Source organism: Simochromis diagramma, unplaced genomic scaffold (assembly GCF_900408965.1).
Source record: "Simochromis diagramma unplaced genomic scaffold, fSimDia1.1 OVJJ01000685.1, whole genome shotgun sequence".
Classification (NCBI taxonomy): Eukaryota; Metazoa; Chordata; class Actinopteri; order Cichliformes; family Cichlidae; genus Simochromis; species Simochromis diagramma.
The window spans coordinates 7425382-7452032 of NW_024387477.1; the positions used below are offsets into that span (position 1 = coordinate 7425382).

The following is a 26651-nucleotide window of genomic DNA, read 5'->3' on the forward strand; positions in this document are numbered from 1 at the left end:
GTATTATTGACTTCTAAAGCAAACAGCTGAAAAAAAAGAAGAAAAACTGCCAATTAACAGAAAAAACTAGGCTTTGAAACAGATCAACTTGTGTTTTTTTTTAAAAAAAAAAAGAAACATGTGATGTGATGTGAAATCAGGTCGCGCTGTGTTAGAGCTCCTCAGCTTCTTCCTGCCCACAGGAGAAGAACGCTTTAGAGACGTAGCATTCACCGTGAAGCAAAGTAGCCCAAAAGTGTGTAGCCAAGGCTTTGATGTGGTATTTACAGTAGGCCTATAACCACAACAGTTTTACTGCCAAGTGTTGTCCTAATCAGAAAGACAGCGCATGTCAAATCAAACAGAAGCAGCATGCTGTCTGTATCTTTAGAAGTGCATATATGCAGGAGGGAGAAGAGCTGCTTCACCACTCTGAAAATCCTCCCACAGATTTTTCAGAACGTCTCCATCTCCCTCCCCCTTCCGTCAGTCTTTCTTGTCTATCCCTCACACATACTGTGACATATTATTAGCACGTACTATAACACGAAGAGGGGGGCGGGACATCCTTGCACACATGTAGAGCTGTGTGTGCACGTCTCAGAGGGGGTGATCAATAACGATGACAATAGACTGATCACGAAAGTCTCCCAGCAGCTTTTTTCTAATCTGCAGAAACAGAAAGAGTGAAGACAGAGCCTTTTACAAAAGAAGTCCAAATATTATTCTACTTTTTGTGTTTACTCTCGAGGATGACATTTTATTTGTCATTTCGAACAAACAAATTGGCCGTGTGACATAGACCGACCATCAAGGCAATCTACCTCTTCTATGACTGCTTGAAGCAAAGGCCAGGACATTTTGTTATAATGAAAAAAGAAGCTCCCAGCAGTAATTTCATGGCTGCTGAAGCTAGCAACGGGTAGGTGGTAAAATGGCTTTATTCCAGGTTCAGTTAAGAGGACACAGAGAGAGCACGGGGTTTATTGTGTGCTTATTGTGACAGACGATGGCTCTCATATGATGCTTTTTATTTTTTACAGGTGCTTGACTTGTAGTATATCGAGAGGTTGCTGAATCACGCAGGTTCCTGCTGCAGGTTGGATTATCTGTATATTGAGATGTCACTTCATGTGCGCAAAATAAAAACGCGAGAAAGAATGCCAGCGTTGTATAGCTTCCTCCATATTTCTTTAATATTATTTTTCTTGTGCATTTTATGGCTTCTCTGATGTGCCCTTCCTTGTCAGTGTGTCCAAGCTGATTTATTCTTCTGATGCATGCATAATTTAGTTTTTATGAAGCCGCCGTGAAGGAGAGGGCCACTAAAGCACAAGAGGTGTATGTGCATGTGTGTGTGTCTGCATAAAGTCTCAGCTGGGTGCAACTGATGTCCTATTATAATGGCTGAGATGAGACCACAAAGCTGTGGAAGTAAAGTGTGGTCCATGACATAGACATGGTTTCAGTAGAGAACTGGCATTCACACTTATTATCTCACATTGCGAGCGGCGAGTATAAATCAACAGTTGTGGGTGACAATATTGCACTTGACTAGATGTTATTTGTGTGAAATTTGCTTAACAAATTGAAAAGGGAGAGAAACGACTAATGGTGTGTAATCCTGCATGAAAAATATCGCTTAGGCTTCTCCGCACATATGAAAAGCTGAAAAGCTGCACGTAAAACAGCAGCTTCTTGAAGCTAAGAGAGGCTCTAAGTCTTTGTTACTGGGTAAAAATTTCCTAATAACCTTTCAGCGTGGTTTAATTTAAGTGGTCTAAAAGAAAAGTAGACGTCGGCATCTCTTGGATTCCTTTTCAGGTTGACTTGTGATGGAAGATGTTAGCCAATCACAGGTCTTTCAGAGAGGTTTTGTTCCTTTGGGTTGTTTTTATGATAACCTTTGAACTATAGTTCAAACTATTGCTAAAAAATCATACATATAACATGTGTTTATATGTGTGGAGCTGCGGTTGTCAAACTGAGTGAGCCACTGCATTCGGGCTATAGATGATGGCTGCAAAAAGTATTTTTAATCTTAAGGAATGTTTTCTTTTTCTTTGTCTTTTTTAAAAATCTTTTTCCAGATCATTGCTGCTTAATATTCAGAATAATAAGCAATAATATTTCATGTTTTTTTTGTGTTGAATCACTGTAGTTTGGACTACACTTTTGCTCTTCTGGTAACGTGTCACATCTCTTAATTTGTTATGCTGTTTACACCAGTGAGAACAATGCCAAACCACTTCAATCAAATTAAAGGCCAGGCTTGATTTGGTTTGCCATCGAAGACATTGCATGAGAGCAGCGGGAGGCATTTATCGTTTGACTCTTTCAGAGAACAAAGGCAACTGTCTCTGGATAGCCAATTAGAGGGATCGCTGAAGAATAGGGAGCAAGGTTCGCTTTGGTTACAGTACAACCGGCTGTGCATGATTGCTCACCCCATCCACATATCTGTCTTTCTGTCTGTCTGTGTTCTGTAGCTTGGCAGGAAGTAGAGATGAAGCTAACTATGTGCGGTCATCCTCCCATTCAAAAGCCTCCTGGCCTTGTTGGCACATTCCTCAGCCAGTTGTGCCAGGCCAGGAGTTATCTTCTCTGCCTGTTTCACTGTGTCTGTGGGGAGACATAGAGGTTTAATACAAAGCCAAGTGGTCTTCGATCGATGCCTGCAGATTAATAGAATCTGACAGATAATTTTTTTAATCTCATTTTAGTGTGCTTGCAAATATTCTTTACACACAGTTCAGCAAAATTAAACTGCACCAAACCTTTTATGCATAAAAATAACAACCGAACCTGTGACTTAGCTAAAAAGCTAAAATGTGACATGTGCTGTACTGACGTTCTGCACGTCACACAAGTGGCATGTCAGCACTGTGAGCGTGTCCTCTGTCAGTGTCACTCTTGTTCCAGTCGGTCTTTTTTGTCACATGTAGTCACCATCTTCTGACGGAGATAACAGACCCACCATGCTCCTAAGAACTATCATTCTTTAAAACAAAACCAACCTGTAAACACAAAATGGACATAGTCAGCATGGCCTAGCCCACCTGTTTGCAGCCTGCTTCTTAAATCCTGAGATTAGAGTTTTTTGACATTATGAGCTACAGATGACTCTTACTGAGAAATTCAGGACACTGCATGTTTATACAGTAGCCAGTTGTCAAATGCAAGGTAACCACACTGTAGTACAGTGTAAAGGATGCCCTGCTTTATCTTCTGTTATCCTCTAAATGGGGGCATAATTTACAAAATTAACATAATTAAATAAGACATGAAATGACCGATGGAGGCCATAAACTCTTCTGGATAATGTTTATTGAGATCATAAATCATGTGAGCTGTTGGGTTATTTTGGTCTTCTGGTTTTTGCAGCCATAGGAGTCACCCCCCTGCTGGCCATTAGACAGAATGCAGCCATTTCCCACGTTAGCTTTATTTTAAGTTTTCATCTTTTATAGTCTACGGGTGAGTGGCTTTTTGCTTGGAATCATAGCCTGAAAATTAGCTGACAGTGAACACAGATTTATGAGATTTGTTGTTGTTGTTTTTTTTAAATGTAACATTAATTATCACAAATGTAGGATTTCTCCTTTTCAGTTTTGTACCTCGGATTTTAGTTTGCTGGTTACTTGGTCATTTTGAGTTGGTGTTTCAAGCTGAAAACCAAAAACTGCTAACCACAGTGAACTATAAAACAAATAACTACATCTTTGCATAATTATGTTACATTTTTCCACAGAGGACAATTTAAAAAAAAATCAAGTTATTTGTTTTCCAAACCCACAGAAACAAATTATTGCTTCTATTATGGAAATCACAGACTGACTTGTTTGTTTTAGGTTTAGGTTCAGACTGTTGTCTGGGAGACAGCTGCCTGGGTGATAATGAAAGAGCAAGTAACTTTTGTTTAGGAAGTAAATATATTTGTCTTGGGGACAGCTTGTGTGCAGTTCAGCTTCAAATACTGTAAAGTCTCCATATAATCAATCAGAATAAGCTCGTAGACATTTGCATGTTTCATAACAATCCAGTCCCACTGTGGCTGCGGCAAGCTCTAATCAATACTCTGCACGCACCTTATTGGTCCAGATTAGTTTGCTGAAGTGATTCAGCTGTAGTTGGGGTCATTGAAAATATTGGCAGAGTAAATCAAAAACATGCTCTGGGGATATTTTTAAGACTAAAAGCTGGGATACAGCTTCCACCTGGAAGATTTCTGCTCGGAGAACATTTGACTTCTTTGTACTGTAGTGGGGCTGTGACATTGAGCACTATAGTTTCAACTGTCAGCAGTTAAATGATAACAGTAAATAGCTCTGCGCTCCCTGCTTCAGCTGTGTTGGATCATTTTCCATCTAAATGTATCACATTTAGAATATTGATTGGTAGAGAAGATGATGGAAAGAGACAGCGGGATTTTTTTCATCATGTCATCAATGCCTTGGTGTGGTGATAGATATTGCACGAAATGCTAAAATCTTCTGTCTCATCATGATAGATTTCAAGAGGTGGCGGCTCCAGCTCTTGTGACAAAATCTAGCCGGAAGTGAATATCTTGTGTGAATTTTTCTTCACATATCAAACATAAAAAGTGCCTTCACACTTTCAGAAGACTCGGTCATATTTACGTCATCTTTCATAAATGTTTTATTATTATTTATTTATCTTGTTATCCTGTTGTCTCTCCAGACTGACAAAATAAAGTAATGCAAAAAGGTAGCTCAGTGAATTAAACAGTGTTAGAGCAGGGTGACACAGCAGAGATGAAAGAAGAATGAACAGGCAACTGTCCTCCTGATGTCTGAGCTCCTCTCCCATACAGACTGATCAGTTCCAGCTTTGCAACAGTAACTGGTCACAACGGGCCTGTCAAGCTTTGGATTTATAGGTATACAGTGCATCTTAACTGTTTGTGTGTTCATGTCTTTTCAGACAGAGCTTTAGGACAGGATTATCTGCCCTGATTAAGCTGCAGTTGTTAGCATGGCTGGATAACTAGCCTAAGACACTGTAAAAGGCAGAAGAGTTACAGCTAACACCACCCTAAACAGACCCTTATTTGTGGGCTTGGGGGTTACGTTTAAAAAATCCCATTGATGATTTTCACAGAATTGTATTGACACGCCTGGAGTGAATACAAATGAATGCTAACGGAGTTCGGGGGTTATTAAGTAGCAATTATTTTACTAGATCTGGGAAGGTTACGCTCCAGCAACCATCGGCAAACTAATCACACAAGATGTCACTTCGGTCAATATTTGACACAAAAAGTTAAAAACATCACATTACCGCCACACTGTGTAGCATTAATGGTTGTCCAAAAGTTTTTATTTTGGTTCCATGGAGCCAGACTGTCTCGTAATATTTTAAAATCTTCTTGAGCATTAATTCTCTAGGCCTTCTTAAGGTCTTTCAAAATATGAAGAATAAATTTGGTCATACCAAGTATTGACTGTTCTTTATGTACTGTATATATGCTGTTGCAGGCCGTTCTCACTCCCAACATGTAATATACCGATGATTTGTCACATCCTGAGGCGTACTATGAACACGAGAAAGGTGACCTTCCGCATTCCTATGCTACGTGCCGGATTGTGGATGAAATCGAATAGAGTGACGCTCCTAGTAACACACGTTCCAGCCGTGTATTCCAGCCGTAACCCTAGCCTTATACCTAACGTTAACCACCACCTTAATCGTGTTAGATAGTTTTTTCCAACGCGATTTAAATAAAATAAACGTACATGTGTAGATTCATTCCAAATGGTTCTCATGTTTCCTCATTTTTCCCAACTCGTAATATAGGGACGCGTTGGGTGGCCGAAAGTGTAATATACTGACGATTTGTCAAGTAGTGTAAAATGTTACACTTTGGGAGTGAAAACGTGCTGGCTGTTTGCACATTTCCATAATATGATATAAATGAGGTGTGTTTCAATAATTTTACATAGTATAGCATAGGGCTGTTCGATATAACGATAAATATCGGATGACGATATAAAAACGTCTATCTTTCATTTTACGCTATCGTTTGTTTCGTGGTGTCACAAAATAAACTGTTTACGGCAATATTTTTTTCATCGTTTTGATGGTCACTGTAGTGGCTATATTAATTTCTTATTCTCTTATATTGAATATAACCACACTACAGACGGACAAGCGACTGTTTTTATGCATTGTCGTTAGCAACAACGACGGTAAAACCATCGCGTGTCCGCTTGTTTATTTTCCACATAAACCTTTCACAATAAAGCTCAAGATCCTGTTTACACTTTTCAAAATAAACTGAATCACGTGAAAGAGTATGCAGTGTTTACGGATGAGAAGCAAAAAAGAGCTGCCAGGTGCTAAAAAATAAACCTTAGAATCAAACGTTAGAACAGGCTTTTCCCCGCAGCACGCCGTGTAATAAATACTCACAAAGAAAACAGAGGCCGTTTACAGCTTATGTCTAAAAATGTATAGTTTCATGCATCGGTTAAAACACTCGACTCCAGCTACATGACGCCCAGCTGGAAACACTTTACACAAGTCGAGCTGCCCGAGATTCACGGAATTTTCAGAAAATGTAAAATTTTTGTGATTTATATCGTTATCCGGACGATAGATGTCTTATATCGGGATATGAGATTTTGGTCATATCGCACAGCCCTAGTATAGCATTTTAGCTAATTATACCTGCTTATTTTATGTATAGTAGTTGACCGGCTATAACTTCAAAAGAACAAAAGGCTGCTTTTTCATGACTGATCAACTGGTCTTTATAGATGTTGACATTTGAAATATTTCTGTTGTTGCTGTTTCATGTAATACTAAAGGTTTCCCTGAAATTAAAAAGTCAAAAATAGCAGCAACAACCAACTCACGAAGCTAATGTCAGGCATTAGCGACAGGTAAAATTTTCATTCCAGCCAGCAAAATGTCATCAAGTGTTTGTTTTCAAAGGGCCAGTTACTTCAAAAGTGCTACGAACACGGCAGCTCTGACATCCACACTGAGCTAACTGAACCTGAAAATCCCAATTTGTTTTCTTTTGTCAAACATGCACCATTTCTTATGACTGCTTACAGTTTGTTCTTCCCATTCATCATTTCTTGACTACTTTGCTGTGCTTAAGGAAAGGTTGCGTCTACTAGACAACAACGGTGAGCTCCAAGAGGAAGGGACATAAGAGAAAGCTAAAAACATATAAGGAAGAGGTATAGAACGAAGTGAAATAGGAAAGAAGGAAAGACAGAGACTCATAAATCAAGTAGAGGTGAGATTGCTGAATCAGGGTTGATTGTGCCTGGGAGAGACAATAAAGCCTGTAATCATCTGTCTCTGCTGCACAGAACTGGCAATTATCTGCCCATACCTGACCGCCAGAACAGAAAGGGCAAGATCCATCTACCTTCACCCTATCACCCTATAGAGCTCCAGCTTTTAAGGGGAAATTCATGTACTGACGCAAGCTGAAAGCAAAGAAGAAGAAAAAAAGAAACTCCAGGAGTGCTATTGATATTGAGAAGAAGTGTTGCTGGGATAGTCTTTTTTCATGTATGAAATGTAGTGGCTTGAATCAAAGTAGCTGTTTGGATCTTTCATCTCGTTCCATCCACACACATATTAACACACACGCACACGCATAATGTATCCTGTCAATATATTACCTCAGATAAGAGGAGAGTAGCCACTCATTAGGCTGGTATAACACTGCCTACGGAGGCTCCATTTGCTTCCAGTGCAGTTCCTTCATCATAACGTCTGCTTTCAAACAGCTGTCTGATATTGGCATTTAGGGTACAAATTTCCCTCCATTTCCCTCCAATACATCTGAGCCCGAAGCATATGGACCATCACTCTCCAGCTGAAAGCACTGCACTGAGGCCTAAAAGCATTTTTTGCCAGTCCAATAACAGAGCCAAATGAATAGTGTGGCTGTAATTAATCTTTTCTATTGACTGAATAAAACCTCTTGGTGGAACTCAGCTATGTGATTTTTTTTCCCCCTCTGTAGCGCTGTGTGTTTTCCATCCCTAATAGAAGAGTTTGGAGAATAATTGCAAAGTTGCTTCCAGTATTATGAATGATCAATGCTTTTATAAAACACAAATTAAAAGGCAAAAAAGGCACTCAAGAAACTAATACATCGAAGCAGGTGCTTTGTGGCAAACATGAGCCTGAAGCAGAGCAGAGGGTCAGCTGTGATTTCTGCTTGTTTGTTCATTTCGCTGCTTGCGTACTGCAAAGTTAGAAATCTGTCACAGCCACCTGCATGCAGGGACATAATTTAGACTTTTTAATAATTAATTACAATCCTCAGACAAAAATTAAAAAGGAGAGACCCAGAGCACTGTGACAGATTAAGGTGTTGAACATGCTACTTCTATCCTCCGAAGGAGGACATCTTAAGCTCATTTAATAATAATAATAATAATGATAATAATAATAATAATAATAATAATAATAATAATAATACTAAGTAATTATAAAAAAAATAATAAATTGATGTGATGCTGACCTATAGTGTCACAATATAATCAGCAAGCCGCCGGCTAAAAGCGACTAACTTCTCACCATACCTCCCACTCACATGAGTCAGCTGTAAGTCAGAGCATGAGAACTACAAGGTTAGTACGTGAGCAGAACTTTAAATAGTTTCCTGAAACCGAGAGATAGATTCAAGTTTGAAAAGTTAAGTAAAAAACTTTGAAATTAAAGTGCTGTGCAAAAGTCTTGAGACTTTTGCACAGCACAATGTAAAGAAACATTGTGAAAGCACTATGTTTCTTTACATTGTGCTTTCAAGGAGCCAGACTTTCCTGTACTGTTTTAAAGGGGTCTTGAACAATAGTACAATAGTTCTTCAGACTTTCTGAAGATCTTTCAGAGTTTTCTCAGGATACTCTAGGCCTTGTACCCGACCATTTCCAGAGATTTGTTTTAAAGATTTTTTTTAACTGTGACCTATGAGTCCTTCAAACATAAAAGAGGCATCTAACGCAAGGGATGAACCTGTGTTTTGTCCAAACATAAAAGAAAACTTGTATCTTTAGAAGAACTGCCAGACCTATAAATACTATCTACACCAGATAAACAATATCTGCAAGTCGTATCCTTTACAAACAGGAAAGAAATCCAGGACCTGACACAGGACTTGAGAAATGCATCTAGGTTGTCACTGGATCCATCTAATGTTCACCTAAGCCTTAAAAATGGTCTCAGTGGAGGGTGGTTGTCAATAAACCATTCCTAAGGGAAGGAAACGGGGATAAAAGACTGACATTTGCCAAATTACACAAGAACTGGACTGAACATCCATGGCAAGAGGTCTGATGAATCCAAATCTGATGTTTTCAGTTAAAATCCTCATCAATATGTATGGAGCAGGTCAGGAGAGAGCTACAACTGTGAGTTTACAGAAATCTGCAAAACATGGTGGAGGCTCCGTCATGCTTTGAAAATGCAGAGAGTTGTCTGTCAGCTCTCTTTTGCTCCAGAGAGGTAAAAAAAATCATGCACCCTTGAAGACCATTTCCTCAGTCACTCCTCTTGGTTTAGCCAGCAGTCAGTGTCCATATTGCCAAGGGAGCTGCACTACCTGATAAGCAGAGGTAGAGGTTCTCTGACACATCTGTCTGCTTGATGAGCCAAGTGTCAAAGCCCCCCAAAGTGCTGGATGGAGTGCATCAATAAACGACTTTAATCCCCTCCTGGGGCCAATGTCCTCCCCCTAATAAGGGATCGTCTTACACCACTGGCAGAAAGGAGAGAGGTAAAAGTGACTTGGCAGGGGCTTCAGCACGGGGATGTACTGTACACTGGGAATTGTCTGTACACAGGTAACAGGCTGTAAATCAAACGCGCCTGCTGTTGCCTTAATTGCAGGACGGAATTGGTGTTTTGTTTCCTCCTCCTCCTTATTTTCCCTCGCTCCTTTGCCCTCTATCGCCCTTTTTCACTCTTTAGTCTATATGTCTGTTTGTTATCACTCTCGTCCTATAACACCGCCTCTGTTTTTATTTTCTCTTTTTTATCTCAGGCTATTTTGCCCACCTCCGCTCTGTATCCCACTCTGCCCCAGACGGTCTAACTTGCCAGACAGAAGCGGAAAAGCACAAGGATGGGGGACGGGCAGTATTGGTTGTGCTGAAGGACGAGTGGGTTGCTAGCATCCGCAGGGAAGATCCAATGAGTGTCCTAGTCAGAGTGACCCTAATTAACCACATATTATCTGCAGGCTGTGTGGAGGATTAAGGCCCTCAGCTCTAGACCCTACAGGCCTGGAGACCCATAGACAGAGACTCTCTGCTAAAGCACACTTCATATTCTGCCTCAAAGCAAGACAGAGAGAGAGGTGGGGGCGTGAGGCAGGACCATGAAAAAATAGAACCAAAGAAAAGCAGAAATCTTGCTGAAGGGAAGACAGGTGGCTTGAAGCACATCTGTGGGTCAGGACCTTTCTATAATGAGCAAATAAACAAGACAAATAAAAAGAAAAGTGCAGGAGGAATATGTAGTGACTATTACTGACACCTTCACAAAGAGGAAGACATAATTTGGCTTTGTCTGTCATATCCCGAACATATCCATTCCCCCCTCTGCCCAGGTGGTGTTTGAATAAATTGAAGTTTTTGTAGGAGGAGGGGATCATTATTCTACGGAGAGATAATGAGCTCATTTTCTCACCTGACATTAAAAATTCCCAGAAATGAACACTTGGCTACGTTGACAGGTTGTCATATACACGGCGTCAACAAGGCAATGCAATCTGGGAACTACAGAGAACCCTCATTGACACAAACAATAAGCAGCCCCCACAGGCAGGCAGAGACTCTGATTTCTGTAGAAAACATTTTAGTAGCAGCTGTGACATACCTCATTTCAGATGAAAGACGAGCCAATATCAACAACAAGATTAAACAGGAGATTAACTGACACCAAGCAGCCAACTGTTTGAAGAATCCAAAGGTTATAGCTCATAGAGCATGCCGTCTCTTAAAGCATAATAGTTATTACCAGTGTTATGAGCTGCTGGTGAATTTATTTCACATTTACATAACAGCCAAACCACTGTATAAAATAGTGCAGTGTTAACAGTTCAAGCATTTACAGGGCTTTCATGAAGCATTACAGGGTAAATCTATCCCTTACTAACCCTGCTGTTCGTCTGCCATTCTGAGTCACTGCAACATGTTTCCGTGATGTAATTCCGGCTCTAAGTCCCGAATCGAGGCTCGCGCTGTCACCTACCTCGGTCGGTGTCGTAGAGGTAGACGAACTTCTGCCATTTGTAGTGAGAGAGGAGGCTGAGGACAGCACCCCGGAGGGCAGGTCGCATCTGGATGACAAACTGCACCTCATTATCGGTGGGGTAACTGGGTGTGACAAAGGAGGTGTGCAAAGCGCCGCAGAACGAGGTCAAGGTGTTCATGGACTTCTTGTCGTAGAATCCGAAGATGGCGTACACCCCGCGGGAGAACTGAGAGCAAACTGCAGGGACAGCAAAGTACATGAAGGACACGAGTTAAAAAAAAAACATGATCATTCTCCGCAAGAACACTTTATTTTGGATACTTGACCCCTCAATAATATCCAATCGAGGGTTCATATGACTCTAAAGGAAGCTCAGCGCACTTGATAAATTGTTAACAACATAAATAGCTTAAGAGTCAGAATCATAATGTTGTTGTCTTTGGTTTTTTTACGATGTAGCTTCAAAAAATACATTGATTTCTCAATTTCTTTCAAATCATTATTAAGCGTCGTTAAACCCAAATTAAAAAAAAAAATTAAATCAAACTTTCTTTGTCTTTTGTGCCAGCATTGTTGAGATTTTAAAAATAAGCAATACAACGTCTGCAACGTTCTCATATCTTATAGAATGAACAATCAAATATATCGACACGGCTAATTCAGAGTAGGTTTGGAGAGAACTCAATAGTGTACCTATTGTGCTGCGTTTGTTGTGCTTTATATTTGTTCCATCAATAATGGCAGATGGAGAAAGATTTGGTAGCTCCAGTTTCTCCAGTCAGTATGTCAAAGTATACTTTGATAAGATACTGAACCCTAAACTGCCCCTGTTCCAGTGATAGGTAAAAGCATTTTTAATTTGAATGCTGATTTGTCTATTTCAAGTCTCACCCTGAAGTAGTGATACAAAAACTACTGATATACTGCTTTTTTGGGGGGAGACATGCACCAGTTACGCACACTGCAACAGATCTGCCAGCATCCTCAAACTCCACCCCTTAGATATAATTCACAGTGAACTCTTCTGCTTCAAGAGCTCCACACTCTTTTCCTCAGTCTCTCCGTACTGTCCACCTCCAGAGTCATGTTGCATTCCAGATACCTCAGAAGTCTGGTGTCGGAACAGGATTTGTTTTGGCCTTTAGCATGGTGGAGCCATTATTACTAACAGTACACAATAATACTTGTTAAAAAAAAACACAGCTGCAGCACATTCATGGATAGATCCTGGTCAGTGCTCGGCTTATGGTTTATTTAGTGAGCTACAAATACACAACAGTGGCAGTACAGATGAAAAGTTTTACAGTTTTACTACTGTTTACGTTCACTGCAGCCATCTTGGTTTGTTAAATCAGGGTTTCAGGGAATGCTCCGATTTTCCGAGTAGGGAATTCAAGTTGAGGGGGAGGGGATTCAAATTCAGACTAGGAACTTGGAAATTCTGACTTCCAACTTATTCAGGAATGCACCAGGCGTCTTCATGTGAAATTTAGCTATGTGATTGGATAGGGCTGCCTTTCATAAGGCAGCCCTATCCAATCACAAAGCTGTGCGATGGCTATATTGTCCAGATCGTACTTGTGTTGCCATTCTTAAACAGTACGGGCCAACTAAAGATGGCACCTTAAGGCTTAGAGGTGTCCACAGTGTGTCCTCTCTCCATCCCATCACTACCAGCTGCTCGCTACAGTTTTTCTATTCTGTACCTATTGTGAGTTACAAACTGAGGAACTTGAATTTTCTGAACAGTAAAAGCCGGCCAATAAAAGACCCTCAAAGCCTTTGTGGCTAAAATTATTACCCATTATTTTATAAGCTGTTGCGAGTCCTCCGGCTTTAGATTAACCCCTTAATTTAGAAAACAATCTAGAAAGGAATCAATATAAAACAATTCCTATCGTTGCCTCCCCAAAATGCTTTCACATTTCTTGTAAACCTGGTATGCAACCCTGTCTTACCACTAGTTCCTCCCTTGAGGTCCTTGCAACAGTTATTAAAAGCAATTTTTAAGAAAGTAACCTATGACTGTGTGCACACGGAGCATTTGTTGTGCTTTATATTTGTTCCATCAGTAATGGCAGATGGAGAAAGATTTGGTAGCTCCAGTTTCTCCCGTCAGTACGTCAAAGTATACTTTGATAAGATGCTGAACCTCAAACTGCCCCTGTTCCAGTGATAGGTAAAAGCATTTTTAATTTGAGTGCTGATTTGTCTATTTCAAGTCTCACCCTGAAGTAGTGATACAAAAAAGGGGACTTAAAAAAATCTTCCTGTGAATACTTATGTACGGAGGCTGCAGTTGATCTGTATTGAGCCTTTACATGTTTTCCTGTGGCTTAAGAGGTTGACGTTCACTAAGTATGGAGACAGCATTCTATCTGAAGGGGAACAGATCCAGTGGTAGTGGTTCAGAAATGCAGGAATTGCAGCATTTCTGTGTGTCTGCGTGGCAGTCAAGTGATAGAAACATCACGCCATTCACTCAAGGTCTCCCACACCCACTAGGAGCTCCCACCGGTTATCGCTTTGCTCCCTCTTCCACGGTGAACGACTTACTGCAGCATTCACAGCAGCTGTGTGCACCGCTGCTGCCTGTCGTCGCTTCTGTTGCCTCCCACGGAAGAGCTGAAAAAGACAACTCTTTGTGCCTCGAGTGCCAAGTGAATCTAGTTTCATTTTCAGTGACCTTACACACATGTTTGTGTTTCAACAACTCCACACAGTGTTTGCTATTCTCCAATGTGCGCTGCATGATGAGAAGTATTGGGTCACACCTCTTGGTGTTTTCAGGCCCATTTCCACAGTGTATAAAGTGAACGCCAAGCCATGCGGTTTGTCTTTACAAATATTTGTGAAAGAATGGGTCGTTTTAAAGAGGTCACCGAATTCGAGCCATGGATGGGGTGGATCAAGTGATATATCTCAGTCACAAAGTAGGAGACCACATAATGTTACAGAGCTGAGGTGCATAGTGTCCCAAACCTCCTCTGGCATTAACATCAGCACAAAAACCGTACGCCAAGAGCTTGGTAGTATGCGTTTCAATGGCCAGTCAACTCCTGTACAGTAGGTGTGATGTGGCCCAGTACTTTTGTCTCTTAGTGTCACAGTGCTTCAGTTACATATCTAATGTGAACAGAGTCAAAACAAAAAGACAAAACAGTTTTAAGACGTGCAAATGAGGATCACATTTCAATAGACTGACCCAGAAGGTCAGCTTCTGAGGGAAAAAAAACAACCACTTTAACTAGCTGCACAAAAAAGACCCTGTTTTATAAGACTGCTATCTAAGGAGACCAAAGGTGGAACTTAAAGAAAATAAACAGTTACACAATCATTTTCACTCCAACATCTCAGTAGCACCAGTAGCATTTTTGATCAGCAACATTTCTTGAGAGATGTTTTGATTTGTTTGTGTATTCATCGCGCACTCTGGCGGGATTGGCGTAAATTGTTAGGCAGGGGCAACTTCCATTCACTCAGAAGCCATTAATGTGTAAACTAATATTTAGAGCTACAGGTGTGTTTTGCTTTCCTACCCTATCATGAATGACTGTTCACTTATTCTGATTGACTCTCAAGCGTTCCCGCTGGGTAATCAAGCATTCTTAACATCCGTAAACACTTTGAATATTCCAGAGGATGACGGGGAGGAAAAGGACGGGGAGGAAAGCTCTAGCCAATCTTATGTAATGGCTATGTTAAAAATTTATTTTTGATTGGCTAATGGACAAAAAATATAAGTCATATGATGGGGAAACATCAGATATCGCTTTGGCTCTTGCTCACTTCTTTAAATATTCTCTGGTAGTATTCTTTAAACTGAAAACAAAATAGAAATCCATCACCAAAGTGACAGTTGGCATTTTGTGTGTCCATCTTAATCAAGGAGAAGATGCAATCACAAACACAAAATAACTTGTTTTCCTTTTTTTGTGCCCGCAAGGACTCATCTGACTTTGTAAAGAACTGTGCTACAGCATGCACAAACCTTTCTGATGCTCAGAGGACAACACAACAGCGCTTATGTATTTGACTCTTTAGCACAATTGCTGTGTGAATAAGAGATCTGCTGGGATTTTCCTCATCCTCTTTAATTCTGTTCCCTCCCCTATCTGTCCTGGTACAGACACCTCGTTCAAGGTATAAGCAGTCTCAGTCTCACACACACCACAGGCAGGCACGCGCACGGATGCAGAGGCGCAAGCACATACGCACACAGCCGCGACGCAGCTCCTTGATAAGTGAATCAACAGATGGACAGCAGTATTGTGGGTAAGTGATGCTGGGTAAGTGGTGCAATCTCCCACAATGAATGGGAGCCAGTAGGAGTTCCAGCTCTCGTCGAGGCCCACTTTTCTCTGCACTCCCTCTTAATTTGGCCCGGTACTGACACAGAACCTATCCTACGGGACCAGATCTGGCAGCCTCTTTCTCTCTGCTCAGCTGTCCTCTTCTTATTAGGTTGAGCTTGAGCAAGCCTAAGTTTCAATAACATGTATGTCCATGCAATCCCTTCTCGCTCTGCTCACACTGGTCTTTTTTGCTCTCATCTTCTTCCACGGTTTGTCCCCTCACAGAAGTGCAAAGCTCTGTGTTGCGTTGATCCCATGAGGGTAGGTTCTGCTAAAAACTGATATACTGCTTTTTTGGGGGGAGACATGCACCAGTTACGCACACTGCAACAGATCTGCCAGCATCCTCAAACTCCACCCCTTAGATATAATTCACAGTGAACTCTTCTGCTTCAAGAGCTCCACACTCTTTTCCTCAGTCTCTCTGTACTGTCCACCTCCGGAGTCATGTTGCGTTCCAGATACCTCAGAAGTCTGACGTCGGAACAGGATTTGTTTTGGCCTTTAGCATGGTGGAGCCATTATTACTAACAGTACACAATAATACTTGTTAAAAAAAAACACAGCTGCAGCACATTCATGGATAGATCCTGGTCAGTGCTCGGCTTATGGTTTATTTAGTGAGCTACAAATACACAACAGTGGCAGTACAGATGAAAAGTTTTACAGTTTTACTACTGTTTACGTTCACTGCAGCCAACTTGGTTTGTTAAATCAGGGTTTCAGGGAATGCTCCGACTTTCCGAGTAGGGAATTCAAGTTGAGGGGGAGGGGATTCAAATTCAGACTAGGAACTTGGAAATTCTGACTTCCAACTTATTCAGGAATGCACCAGGCGTCTTCATGTGAAATTGGCTATGTGATTGGATAGGGCTGCCTTTCATAAGGCAGCCCTATCCAATCACAAAGCTGTGCGATGGCTATATTGTCCAGATCGTACTTGTGTTGCCATTCTTAAACAGTACGGGCCAACTAAAGATGGCACCTTAAGGCTTAGAGGTGTCCACAGCGTGTCCTCTCTCCATCCCATCACTACCAGCTGCTCGCTACAGTTTTTCCGTCCTACTTTTACCAAGTGGATCCTCATAGGGGTCATTGTTGGGCATTTTCTCTGTCTTTATCTTACAATAAAGCGCCTTGAGGTGACTGTTGTTGTGATTTAGCACTGTGTAAATAAAATTGAATTGTTCATGTAGCATAGCCTGAAGATGAGCTGCAACCCCTTAAAGGATGATTCTGGAAAAGAAACATCTCATCAAAAAATTATCCCTTTTTTCCCCCAATTTTTACAATCTGCTGTGAGATAGTGATGGGTCGGTCGCGAACGAAATGGCTCTTAGAGCCGGGTCTTTGACGTGAACGACGCGAGTCAGCTCCTTATCGCGAGCCGTGGTGTTTTTTTTTTTTCTTTCTCTCAGCCTCTCTCTCGCACTTTTTTCCTCTTCACTCAGCATTCGAGCCTTGTGCTTTATGCTGGGAAGAGGGGGGAGGGGCGGTAGTTACACTCAGTAGCACAGGAACAGAGCGGGAGGGAGAGACAGAGAAAGAGAACCAGGGACAACAACATCACATTAGAAAGGTATAGTAATCATCCACAACTATTTTCAGTTGTAGATGATAAAGGATTCAGAAAGTTTATTCATGCAGGTCCATATGACAGAGAATATGCATCTTCTTTTTGTTTTCATATTATAATTTATATTTAATTGTGTTGTGGTTTGCAGTGTTTTGTGTTGTTTCACTTTAAATTTGTAAAAGGAAAAAGCTGAAAATTTAAATAGTTAAAAGTTGAAATGTGAATAGTTGATTTTTGTATTTATTACATTTTATGTGGAGGGAATAAATAAAAGTATATTTACGGTGGCCCCTACAGACAAAGCACACACAAACTTCAAAACACGTACAAACTCCAAAACACGTAAAAACACAGAAGCACATAAAAACTCAAAACACGTACAAAAGACAACAGAAGTGCTCCAGGATGCTAGGGGCAGTGTTGAGCTTTTGTTACTTGGTGGCTACACAAGCCAGCAAGTACCAACAACCGGATTTGGTGTGTGGTAATAACAGGTAAATGAACAGGTTTTTGTTTTTTTTTTTTAATTATTTGACTATATATGAATGCTTGTGTATAAATACACAAACAATACACATATGCTTTCATGCTTTCTATTGTGTAATTTAAGTGATCTGGGTAGCTCTGTTTTGGAAGTTCAGTTCATGCTAGAAATGTGTTTTGGAGTTTGTACGTGTTTTGTCTCTAGGGGCCACCGCATATATTTATATATAAACATATATAAATAAAACCACTTTTTTTTTTACATTAGTAATTCCTTTTGTGAATAATTTTATATTATTGTTAATAATAAATAAATTAAAGCAACTAAACAACCTGAAGAGCCGGTTCGGAGCCGAAAGAGCCGACTCTTTTTAGTGAGCCGAGCCGAAAGAGCCGGTTCTCTAAAAAGAGCCGGAAATCCCATCACTACTGTGAGAAAATAGCAACGAGCAACTTGCTTTTTAACTCGGTGCAGAAGGATGAAAAAACAAAGTCGTGTTTGCTCTTATCATCAACAGCAGGGAACTCACAAAAGGGATGAATAAGTGTTTTTTTTTTTCTTAAATCAAGGCACCGGCTTTTGTGCGATATTGTAACTTTCTTTTTGTTTTACATTTCGTTGTTGAAAGCGGAACCAATTTCCTACATCGCTACTTTGCCAATAACTTTAATTAATTTAATTAGAATGCATTTTTTAATAATACTAATATTTTAAGAGTGAATAACAAGACAGTGGAGCAGCTGAGCAGAGCACGTACAGCACACTGGGATTTTTATTTGCAGCAGCCAGAGAGCAATCAGTAGAAACACCGATCAAGCTGAGGCTGGTTCTTTGCAGTGAAAGGGAAATTCATTTGGACAAACTTGTGGGAATCTCTTGCTGTCTCAACACAAAGAACTTGTTGCATCAGTATTTCTTAACCTTCTAGTATCAAGATGCCCCTCGTGTGTGATTCTGAAGAGACAAACTCAAATCCGAGTAGTGTCATACACCTCTCCATACGGCACTTCTCTCCACGTCCTTCACTTTCTAACTCCGCTCTCTTCTCCTCCGTCCTCGCCACCTTATTTGACCTCTTCTTTTGTTGCCTGTGTTTTTTCTTTCGCCCCAGCCATCTGGTCATCCCCCAAAGCACACATCTTCTTCAAGCATGGCAGGATCTCTTTCCACCTGAGCGCCTCCCTCTTTCCACACTCGAATTGTTCCCTCCCCATATTATTGCCCCCAGTCCATCAGTGGACCGAAGATTGGTGTTGGGGAAAGGAAGGAAAAAAAAACCATGGTACAGTCAGGGGACAGGGTTACTGTGGAGAAATGTCCTGCCCTCAGCTTTATGTCTCTGTAATTAAATAAACGTGATAGAAATGTTTTTCTCCGCTTGGAAATAAGCGGCCTGTCTCCAACTCTGAAGAAATAACACATCAGATAATAAGATTCAGTGGTTCTGTGTCACCTTGAGTTTCAATAATACTAATTTACTCAAGAGTCCTCAGACAGCTGTGTGCATGTAGAGTCATTATAGGAGCTTGTATGAGGACTGTGTGGTAAACAAGACTACATAGATAACTCCCTCTCATCTGCTCCCTCTCTTTTCTTCATTCTCCAATCTCATTTGTCCCTCTTTTTTCATTTTTTTCTTCCTCTGCAGCTAACTGTGCCTCCACCCCCCACCCCATCACCCACCCACTCCCCCTTCCTGCTGCAGGGAACCATGCATCCCATCTCCAGTTCACTGGTCAAACACACACAGTGTGCCGGCCTCATTCCCTTCCATAATCAGGACAGTCGCTAGTGCTACAGGGATGTTACATTTCTGATGCATCACTTGAGATGCCTGGCCTGGAATGCTCGTTCAGAGGGATATGTGGTGTCCTGTAGGCACGCACGGCTAATTCATAAAAAGAAAAAAGGAAAAAAAAAACAACCTTTTTTCTCTTTTGTGGCCCACAAGCCAGGGTCTTACACTGCTTTGGGACGGTGTGCGGTGCGGAGGGTTGCAGCAAAGGGTAAATGTCATTGCTGATTGTATCGTTTTAGCTGGTTTCCATTTTTCCACATTCTCACTTTCTCTCTTTGGCTTCGTTCTTTCTTCTCTCAGCCAGTTGTCCTCCATTTCCTGCCTGTGTCTGGATCTCCTTCTGCCTCTGGTCCCCCCACTCGCACCCCCCACTGTCGCCTGCCTACATCAGGACCAGTCAGTCCTGCTCTGAAAAAGGGATGCTGTCACAGGGAGATAGCTTGTAAGTGCCCTGGGGAATTGCATCGAGTCTTGTCATATAGAGATGTGAAGTGCCTCAAACCGTTAACACAAATGGTAGAGCCGGATTCAAGAACTACTCAACTGCAGTGGTGCTGCGAAACGTTAAAAGGAAGCTGTTACTAGTCCTGCTGAATCAACGTCTCCAATCTATTTAGACTTCACATGATCTGCTGGGCTAAATGACACCAGTGCACACACTGAAAAAAAGAAAGTATGCGGTATAAACACTCACACGCTTCAATACAGCTGTAGTGGGTATTCGAACAGGGCTATATTTTTTACATTACTGATATGTGACTCGTAATGATGTCAAACAATCATGCTGCTGTTTAACAAGGCTCTGTACTGTGTGGTCGAGAGCTGAGTCCTGTGAAAACACAAGCTAAAGAAAATGGCAATACGACTACAGGAAAACAGTAAAAAAACAACAACATGATAATAACACAGAAAACACCAGAGAATACAGAATCAATCAGTTTACCTCAGTGATACCGTGCCTTTATAACTTCGGTAAAAGTACCGACGGAGTTTCTGGCTGCTGAGAAGTGATTCTATGCATAAAGGTATGATCCTTTTGCACAAAACTGTGGTAGTAATTTGCATATTTTTTAAATGTATATGCAATTTGCAGGGGAGGGGAAAAAAAGGACTTCGAGGCGTTATAAAAGATAGCAAGCATGCTGACATTAAGTCAGCATGCTTGCTAATTCTCAAGGATACGCTGAATGTAAAGAGGAACGCTGGGAATCCCCTTTGCTAAATATACCTCCTCTGCTGTGTAGGCTGAAAAAAAAAAATACAAGCGCAAGGAAGCAGCTATACATGTGTCCTGAAGCATGTATGTGAGTGTTAGTCTGGTGGAGTGCATGATGGATGATACAGGGATGAAGATCCCAGCCTACGGATACTTTTTCACCCTTACCCTTGAGCCCACCCACCTAGAGATCTGTCTTGAAGACAAGCAAACACACACACATATACATGAAAATCAGTATGGAAAGTATTTTCCTTCACCTTGGTAAAAGACATAATAAATAATGTAAATATAGATATTTATAGTATAATAAATATATATAACAAACTTGAACAAATAACTCCAAAACCACCAATGAACAGTTTCTCTCATGTGGTGCAACAGAGGGCTTCTGAAAAGCACACTAGCTGTTTCATATTGTAAGCATGTGTTACATCATGGTGCTCTTTATTATGTGTGAATAAATGAGTATAAGGTCCCAGTACTGGCCTCTCTGGGTGCAATTCTAGTTTGTATCTTTTGTTCTTTTTTCGTGACATTTGGTTTATTGCTAGTAATGATTTTTGGTGTCTACCACCTGTGAACATGCTAGTCGGTATAACTGGGAAAAATACCTTTCGCTAAAAGAACTTCAGAGATTGTCAATAGAAAATTGTACTTAGTAGTCAGTATAATCTTTTAATAATATAAGTTTGCATATGGTAGTGATAGGATGTGCGATTCTTAATAGTCTGCAAAGGCTTTGTGTGCATTCCAGAGTGCTCTGGCATTCACACCCACATCCTGGGAGCATGGGAGAGGTCGTACCTTGTCTTATTGTTTTATGGTAGGATAAATGTAGCTATGTCAAGTTTTAGTCTAAGTGCTTAGATGAACTGTTGGACTTCCAGACCAGCATGTTTAGGGAAGTCGGTTATGGGGTCACACACTGACTCCATACCTACACCCACGCACACACACACACATACATATAAACATCCACATTCCAATGTAAGGAACAAACACCCACTGATGTATAAAATAAAGACCAGGGCAGTCTCAGAGCTGCGAGTCCCTGAGCCCTCACTCTCGTACGAGAGCTCTGGTGGCTGCCCTTGCTAGCAAGTGAACCTGTGTGTTTCTCCTCTCTGATTCTCAGCTGAAGAAGTGTTTTAGAATACATCTTTTGACAGAGATGTTTATCGTACTGCTCTCAGTTAACAAAATAGTCTCAACGTAACTTATCTCACAGTGCCATTTATGCTACAGGCTGCCATTATTGTTTTGAAAACTGTTTTGAACACTGTCATCACCATATCCCACGGCTTCATCTGAACGAATGTTGTTCAGCCAAAGATGCATTATGATAAATTAATTTGAGAGTGATAGGGAGTACTACTGACAATAACTTTAGTCCTGTCTCCCTGAGCTTTCTTTCTTCTTTTCTTGCCACACAACGGCAGACGGCAGCTCCTCTCTGAGCCTGGTTCCACTAGAGGTTCCTTCCTGTTAAAAGTGTTTTTTTCCTTCCCACCATGACAAAGTGCTTGTGCTTTGTAAATTGAATTGAAATGAACTGAGATTGAGCTCACATTACAATAAAATGCTGTTCTCAAGCAATCATATTAAACTGTCCAACTGATGCTCCCTGTCGCATTCTTGTGTTGTGTCTCCTGTATAATTATACACAGCGTTTAAGCCACTGTCACAAACTGACTGTCAAACCTAATCTGAATCTGTGTGTTCATGCACTGTTCTGTAAACGGCATTTAAAGATTCATATATCACATTTTCGTCACGTTAAGCTGCACCGAAGTGCGTCGTAAGGCAAATTACTGACAGAAAATGGCTGTGTGAGTTTTATTGTATCTATAAAGTGTACACCACTGTAAACTGTAAAAACCCTGTGGATTTCCTATTTGTATGACATTAATAACAGCCACACACAAAAAGGCAACTGTCCAGTAACCTTAATGTTCAAATAAGCATTTATATCTATCAAAGTGATGTCTGACTGGCTGCCTGCAATCTTGGTTGTGCAACTTCTTAGCAAAAAACATTCGTATTGTATTACAGCGTTCTCACAGAAGGATGATATCTGACCTAAAAAACAGTAGGTCCAAACAAGACACAGCCAGCTGTTCGGTGTTGTTATCGAAGACACAGGATTCATTTACATGACTGTTTCAAATATTGGCTAATTTATCTAATTAAATAAAAGTAATTAGTTAAATACAAAAGTGATGGCTTTGATTTCAAGCATTTTCAAATAGGAAAACTAATACTAAAAAATAATAATGTACTATAATGTACTAGTACTAATATTAAAAAATAGGACTCTGTGACGACTATATGAAACAAGATTATGTTAATATGGTGTTACTGCAACAACCATGCTAAAAAAACTCATACATTTAAAATATGAATGATTAATTCTTATTTACTCAAAGTGGTGCTTATCATTTGGGCACAGATAAAGCAGGTATCGGGTTTTCTCCCTGTCAAATAATGTTTTAAAAAGAACTGAGCCAACGTCATTTCTAAGTCGAGCTCAGGTCCCGTTTATGGTCTGCATCCGAAGCCTTCGTGCCATCGTTAATAACGCCTGACACATTAAAGCTTCAACTGCTGCGACTCAGAATGAAACAGTGAGCTGTGAAACTGACCAGGGGACCGGAGTCACTCAGGTTAAATCCGGAGTCCACGCACGTAGCATCACTAAGGTTCATTAACTATTGCTATATTTCCTCGTTTTTCTCTGCAGCCTTTCACCCATCAGCTCCCTCTCCTCTCCACCTGCCATCTTGGTGATATAGTCCTGTACTTGTGAGCATGGCCGGTGAACAAACCTCAAGGGACTCAATGACTCTCAACTCCATCTCCTTCTGACAGATATTTTCTGGTCCTACCATCATGCTTTTCTTTGAACACAGAACAACACACTGGGCTGAGAAGCACCGTGCGGGTCAAACAGACATACACTGCGTACACAGAGGACCTGGCCTGCGCATGCGGTGATGTCTTTATCATTGTGGCGATGCCATCTGCTCATTGTGATGCAGAGTATGGGAGCAGGAGGTTGCACGAGAATGCTGTTCTTATGTTTAATGCACTGGACATTTCTAAAGTTCAGATAACATTGTAGTGGCGGAGCTGGAAGATTGGACAATTTGCCGAGCATCTCTGGGAAAATCAGTTTGATAGCACTCAAGCGATACATGCAGAAATCTCACTTTGCCTGGCCCTGTCCACTGCATGTCATTTCCTTGACACATGCAATTAAGGACTATCTGTGGAAGCAGATAACAGAACTAAACCCTTGGCCCTCGCTTCACCTTGACAGCCATGCTCTGAGATACTGGCCCATTACATTGAACAAATAACAATCCCCTCTCTCTCAGGCTTGTGTAGTCTACCATTTGCTGCAATGCAGAGGCAAGAGGAGTGCTACAGGACTTGTCTTATCCTTTCAAAGATGATCGTTCCTTTCACCTTCAGAAGGATGTCACCGCTGTACAGAGCGAGGACAGCTGCTAAACGCTGACCCTTTTGAGGCTGCCGGTGTGCATTTTTAAGGAGGATTCAGCCAAGTGTGAAACATGTAAGGCTTATGATATTCTGTAATTGGATTTCCCAGAAAGCTGGTGACAAAGTCCCTCGCATACCACTAATCCTCCCAATCAGCACTGCGGGACTAAAGCATGCCCTTCCTCGCAAATGAATATGGAGGAAGAGAATGGTGGATGATCGTAGAAGAAGACTGGTGTGGACTGCACTACAGGGATGGAGAGCCGCCAAAGGTGTGCCAGCACTTGACTTTCAACAAGAACGCTGGGGTTTGATTTACATGTGGGACCCTTTTAGAAACTTAAGTAGCTACACGGTGAAATAAACCCGTCCACAACAGTAAACATGCTGGAAAATGTATATTTCCAGACTAGCGGCTGCTAGAATTTGCTTAATTTTGACACTACTGGTTGTAATAAGCTTCTCACACAATCGACCTATAGGGTCATTCTTTGTGGGAGAGCAGTCTCTGATAAAATGGGCAGATTGGCTCTGCTGAATTGCAGGAAACAGCTCACCTAAGGACTGCCTTTAAGAAAAGAAGACATAAGGAAAAACCTCTTAGCTCCATCAAAGAGATTAAAGGAATGGGATAAGAAGATGCCTCTAAATTATTCGACTTGACTACAGGAGAGCTGGGCTTGCCTGAGTAAAGATTTGTGGTGATATTTCAGGTATAGAGTGCTGCACCCAACTGACTTGTTTTGAATTCTATTCACCACAGCGGGAAAAATACCTGGCAGCTGCAAACCTCTCCTGTTCCTGCTATCATTTGGATGGATTGTTAAAAAAACAAAAGAAAAATAAGAGTAAACTTCGTGGATATCTGGCAGGCACACATAGTTTTCCAGCAGTGTCAAAATGCTCCCTTTCCCCCCTCTGACCTCACGTATACCTCAGTTCCATCTGTGCCTCACAAACCAGTGTGTGTTTGTCATTTTCTCTTTTCCTCATCTGCAAGACTGAACAGCAAGAAGTCTTGAAAGTCTCATGCTGCTGTTAGAGTGAACACCGTCTGATTTTAATGTTTCTGACTGGTTGTTTCCATCCTTTAGGGGGATTTCGGATGCCTGTTTTTCGTGTACAGTCAGAGTTATATGCACCTGCAAAGCCAAGAGTGTGCCGCCTAGGGAAACTGAGACGGGATGACTATCTGCCAATCTCACGAGGTCTGCTTACCGTGCGTGTAAACTAAGCCTTTGCCCCTGGTGACACTAATCAAATTTCATATTGCAATCCATATCCTATGACGGCGGAACAATCCAAGTCGAGCCATGAAGGATTTCCATTGTGAAGCTTGATTACAGAGTACAGAGAATTTTAAAACAGCACCTCTCTGAGCCCATTCTCCCCGAGCCTTTTGTCTTTCAATGAAGAATAATAGAATAAGTCAATGAGGACAGGAGATGGGACCAGTTGTTTAACCTTGAAGGCATCACTTAAAGACTTCCCTCTCCTTTTCAGCCTTGGTGCCAGCATAGTTAAGTATGTAGAGTCCAACACCACTTTTCATCTTATTAGTGCCCTTCCTGAGATGGTGCTCCGTCCCTGAATGATAATGCTAGGGGGAAGTAGGGGAGAGGCTGAAATGGAAAACGGAGAGCTATGTAAGGGAATAAGTTGTAATCCCCTTATATTCTGGGGCCTCGGCATGCACACTTTTCTAAAAAACCAATTTCCCCACAAATACAAATAAAGATTTTTGGTAAGTGGCTTCACTTGAGATCCACTTCGTATAGCGGGCAAGAAGGTTCTCTTTTCTCATTTGATGAAAAGACCTCCTATTTTTTATTCTCAGTGGACTCGTCATTGTCTGGATGTGCTGGGCACACATACCAATTAAAAGACTTAATAGCAGTCTGATATATTGCCTGATATAGTCGCCATGCTACAATGTAATCAAGTCATAATAAGCCACAGGTATTAAAATATCTCTTTTTATCCCGACAAAGACACTCTGTAATAGATTCATTTTATGAGGCTAAGAGACTGGAGAAAGCAAAATACTATCCGCTATATTTTTTGAGACATAGATAAATGGATAAGGCTTATATAGGGCTGTGTACAAACCCCGCAAACAGGCCAACCTCCAGAAAATAAATAAACACTCAATGGTTTGCTAATCTCTTAAATCTTATATTTAACTGAAAATACCACAAATTAGTTATTTTGAGTTCTTCTCAAATTGGATGACAACAGGTGTCCATGCCTGTCACCCAGTGAAAACATCTGGGACATCATTAAAACAAATATTACAACAAACGCAGCCTCGAGCAGCCGAGCATTTGAAATCGTATATCAAGCAAGAATGTAGAAAGACTGTTGTTATTACTGTTACTGTTAGCTTATTTTGTCCCTGCTTTTATTTGATCACTGGCTGAATATAGTTATACAGCAGTTCTTTCCACATTATACACACTACACGTCTTCTTATATCTCTACTATCC

At 41.1% G+C, this 26651-nt stretch overlaps 1 protein-coding gene across 4 annotated transcripts in view; it reads right to left on the reverse strand.

Annotated features, from left to right (window-relative positions):
- Positions 1 to 26651, reverse strand: part of LOC120723733 (glutamate receptor 3-like) — a 92201-nt gene that overhangs the window by 53664 nt on the left and 11886 nt on the right. For all 4 annotated transcript variants that reach the window (XR_005693817.1, XM_040015401.1, XM_040015400.1 and 1 more), the window contains exon 3: positions 11227 to 11466. Coding sequence is in view for 3 of the 4 variants with exons in the window: in XM_040015401.1 (XP_039871335.1) it covers positions 11227 to 11466 (240 nt within the window). In the remaining variant the exon portion in view is untranslated. The remainder of the gene's footprint in view (positions 1 to 11226; positions 11467 to 26651) is intronic.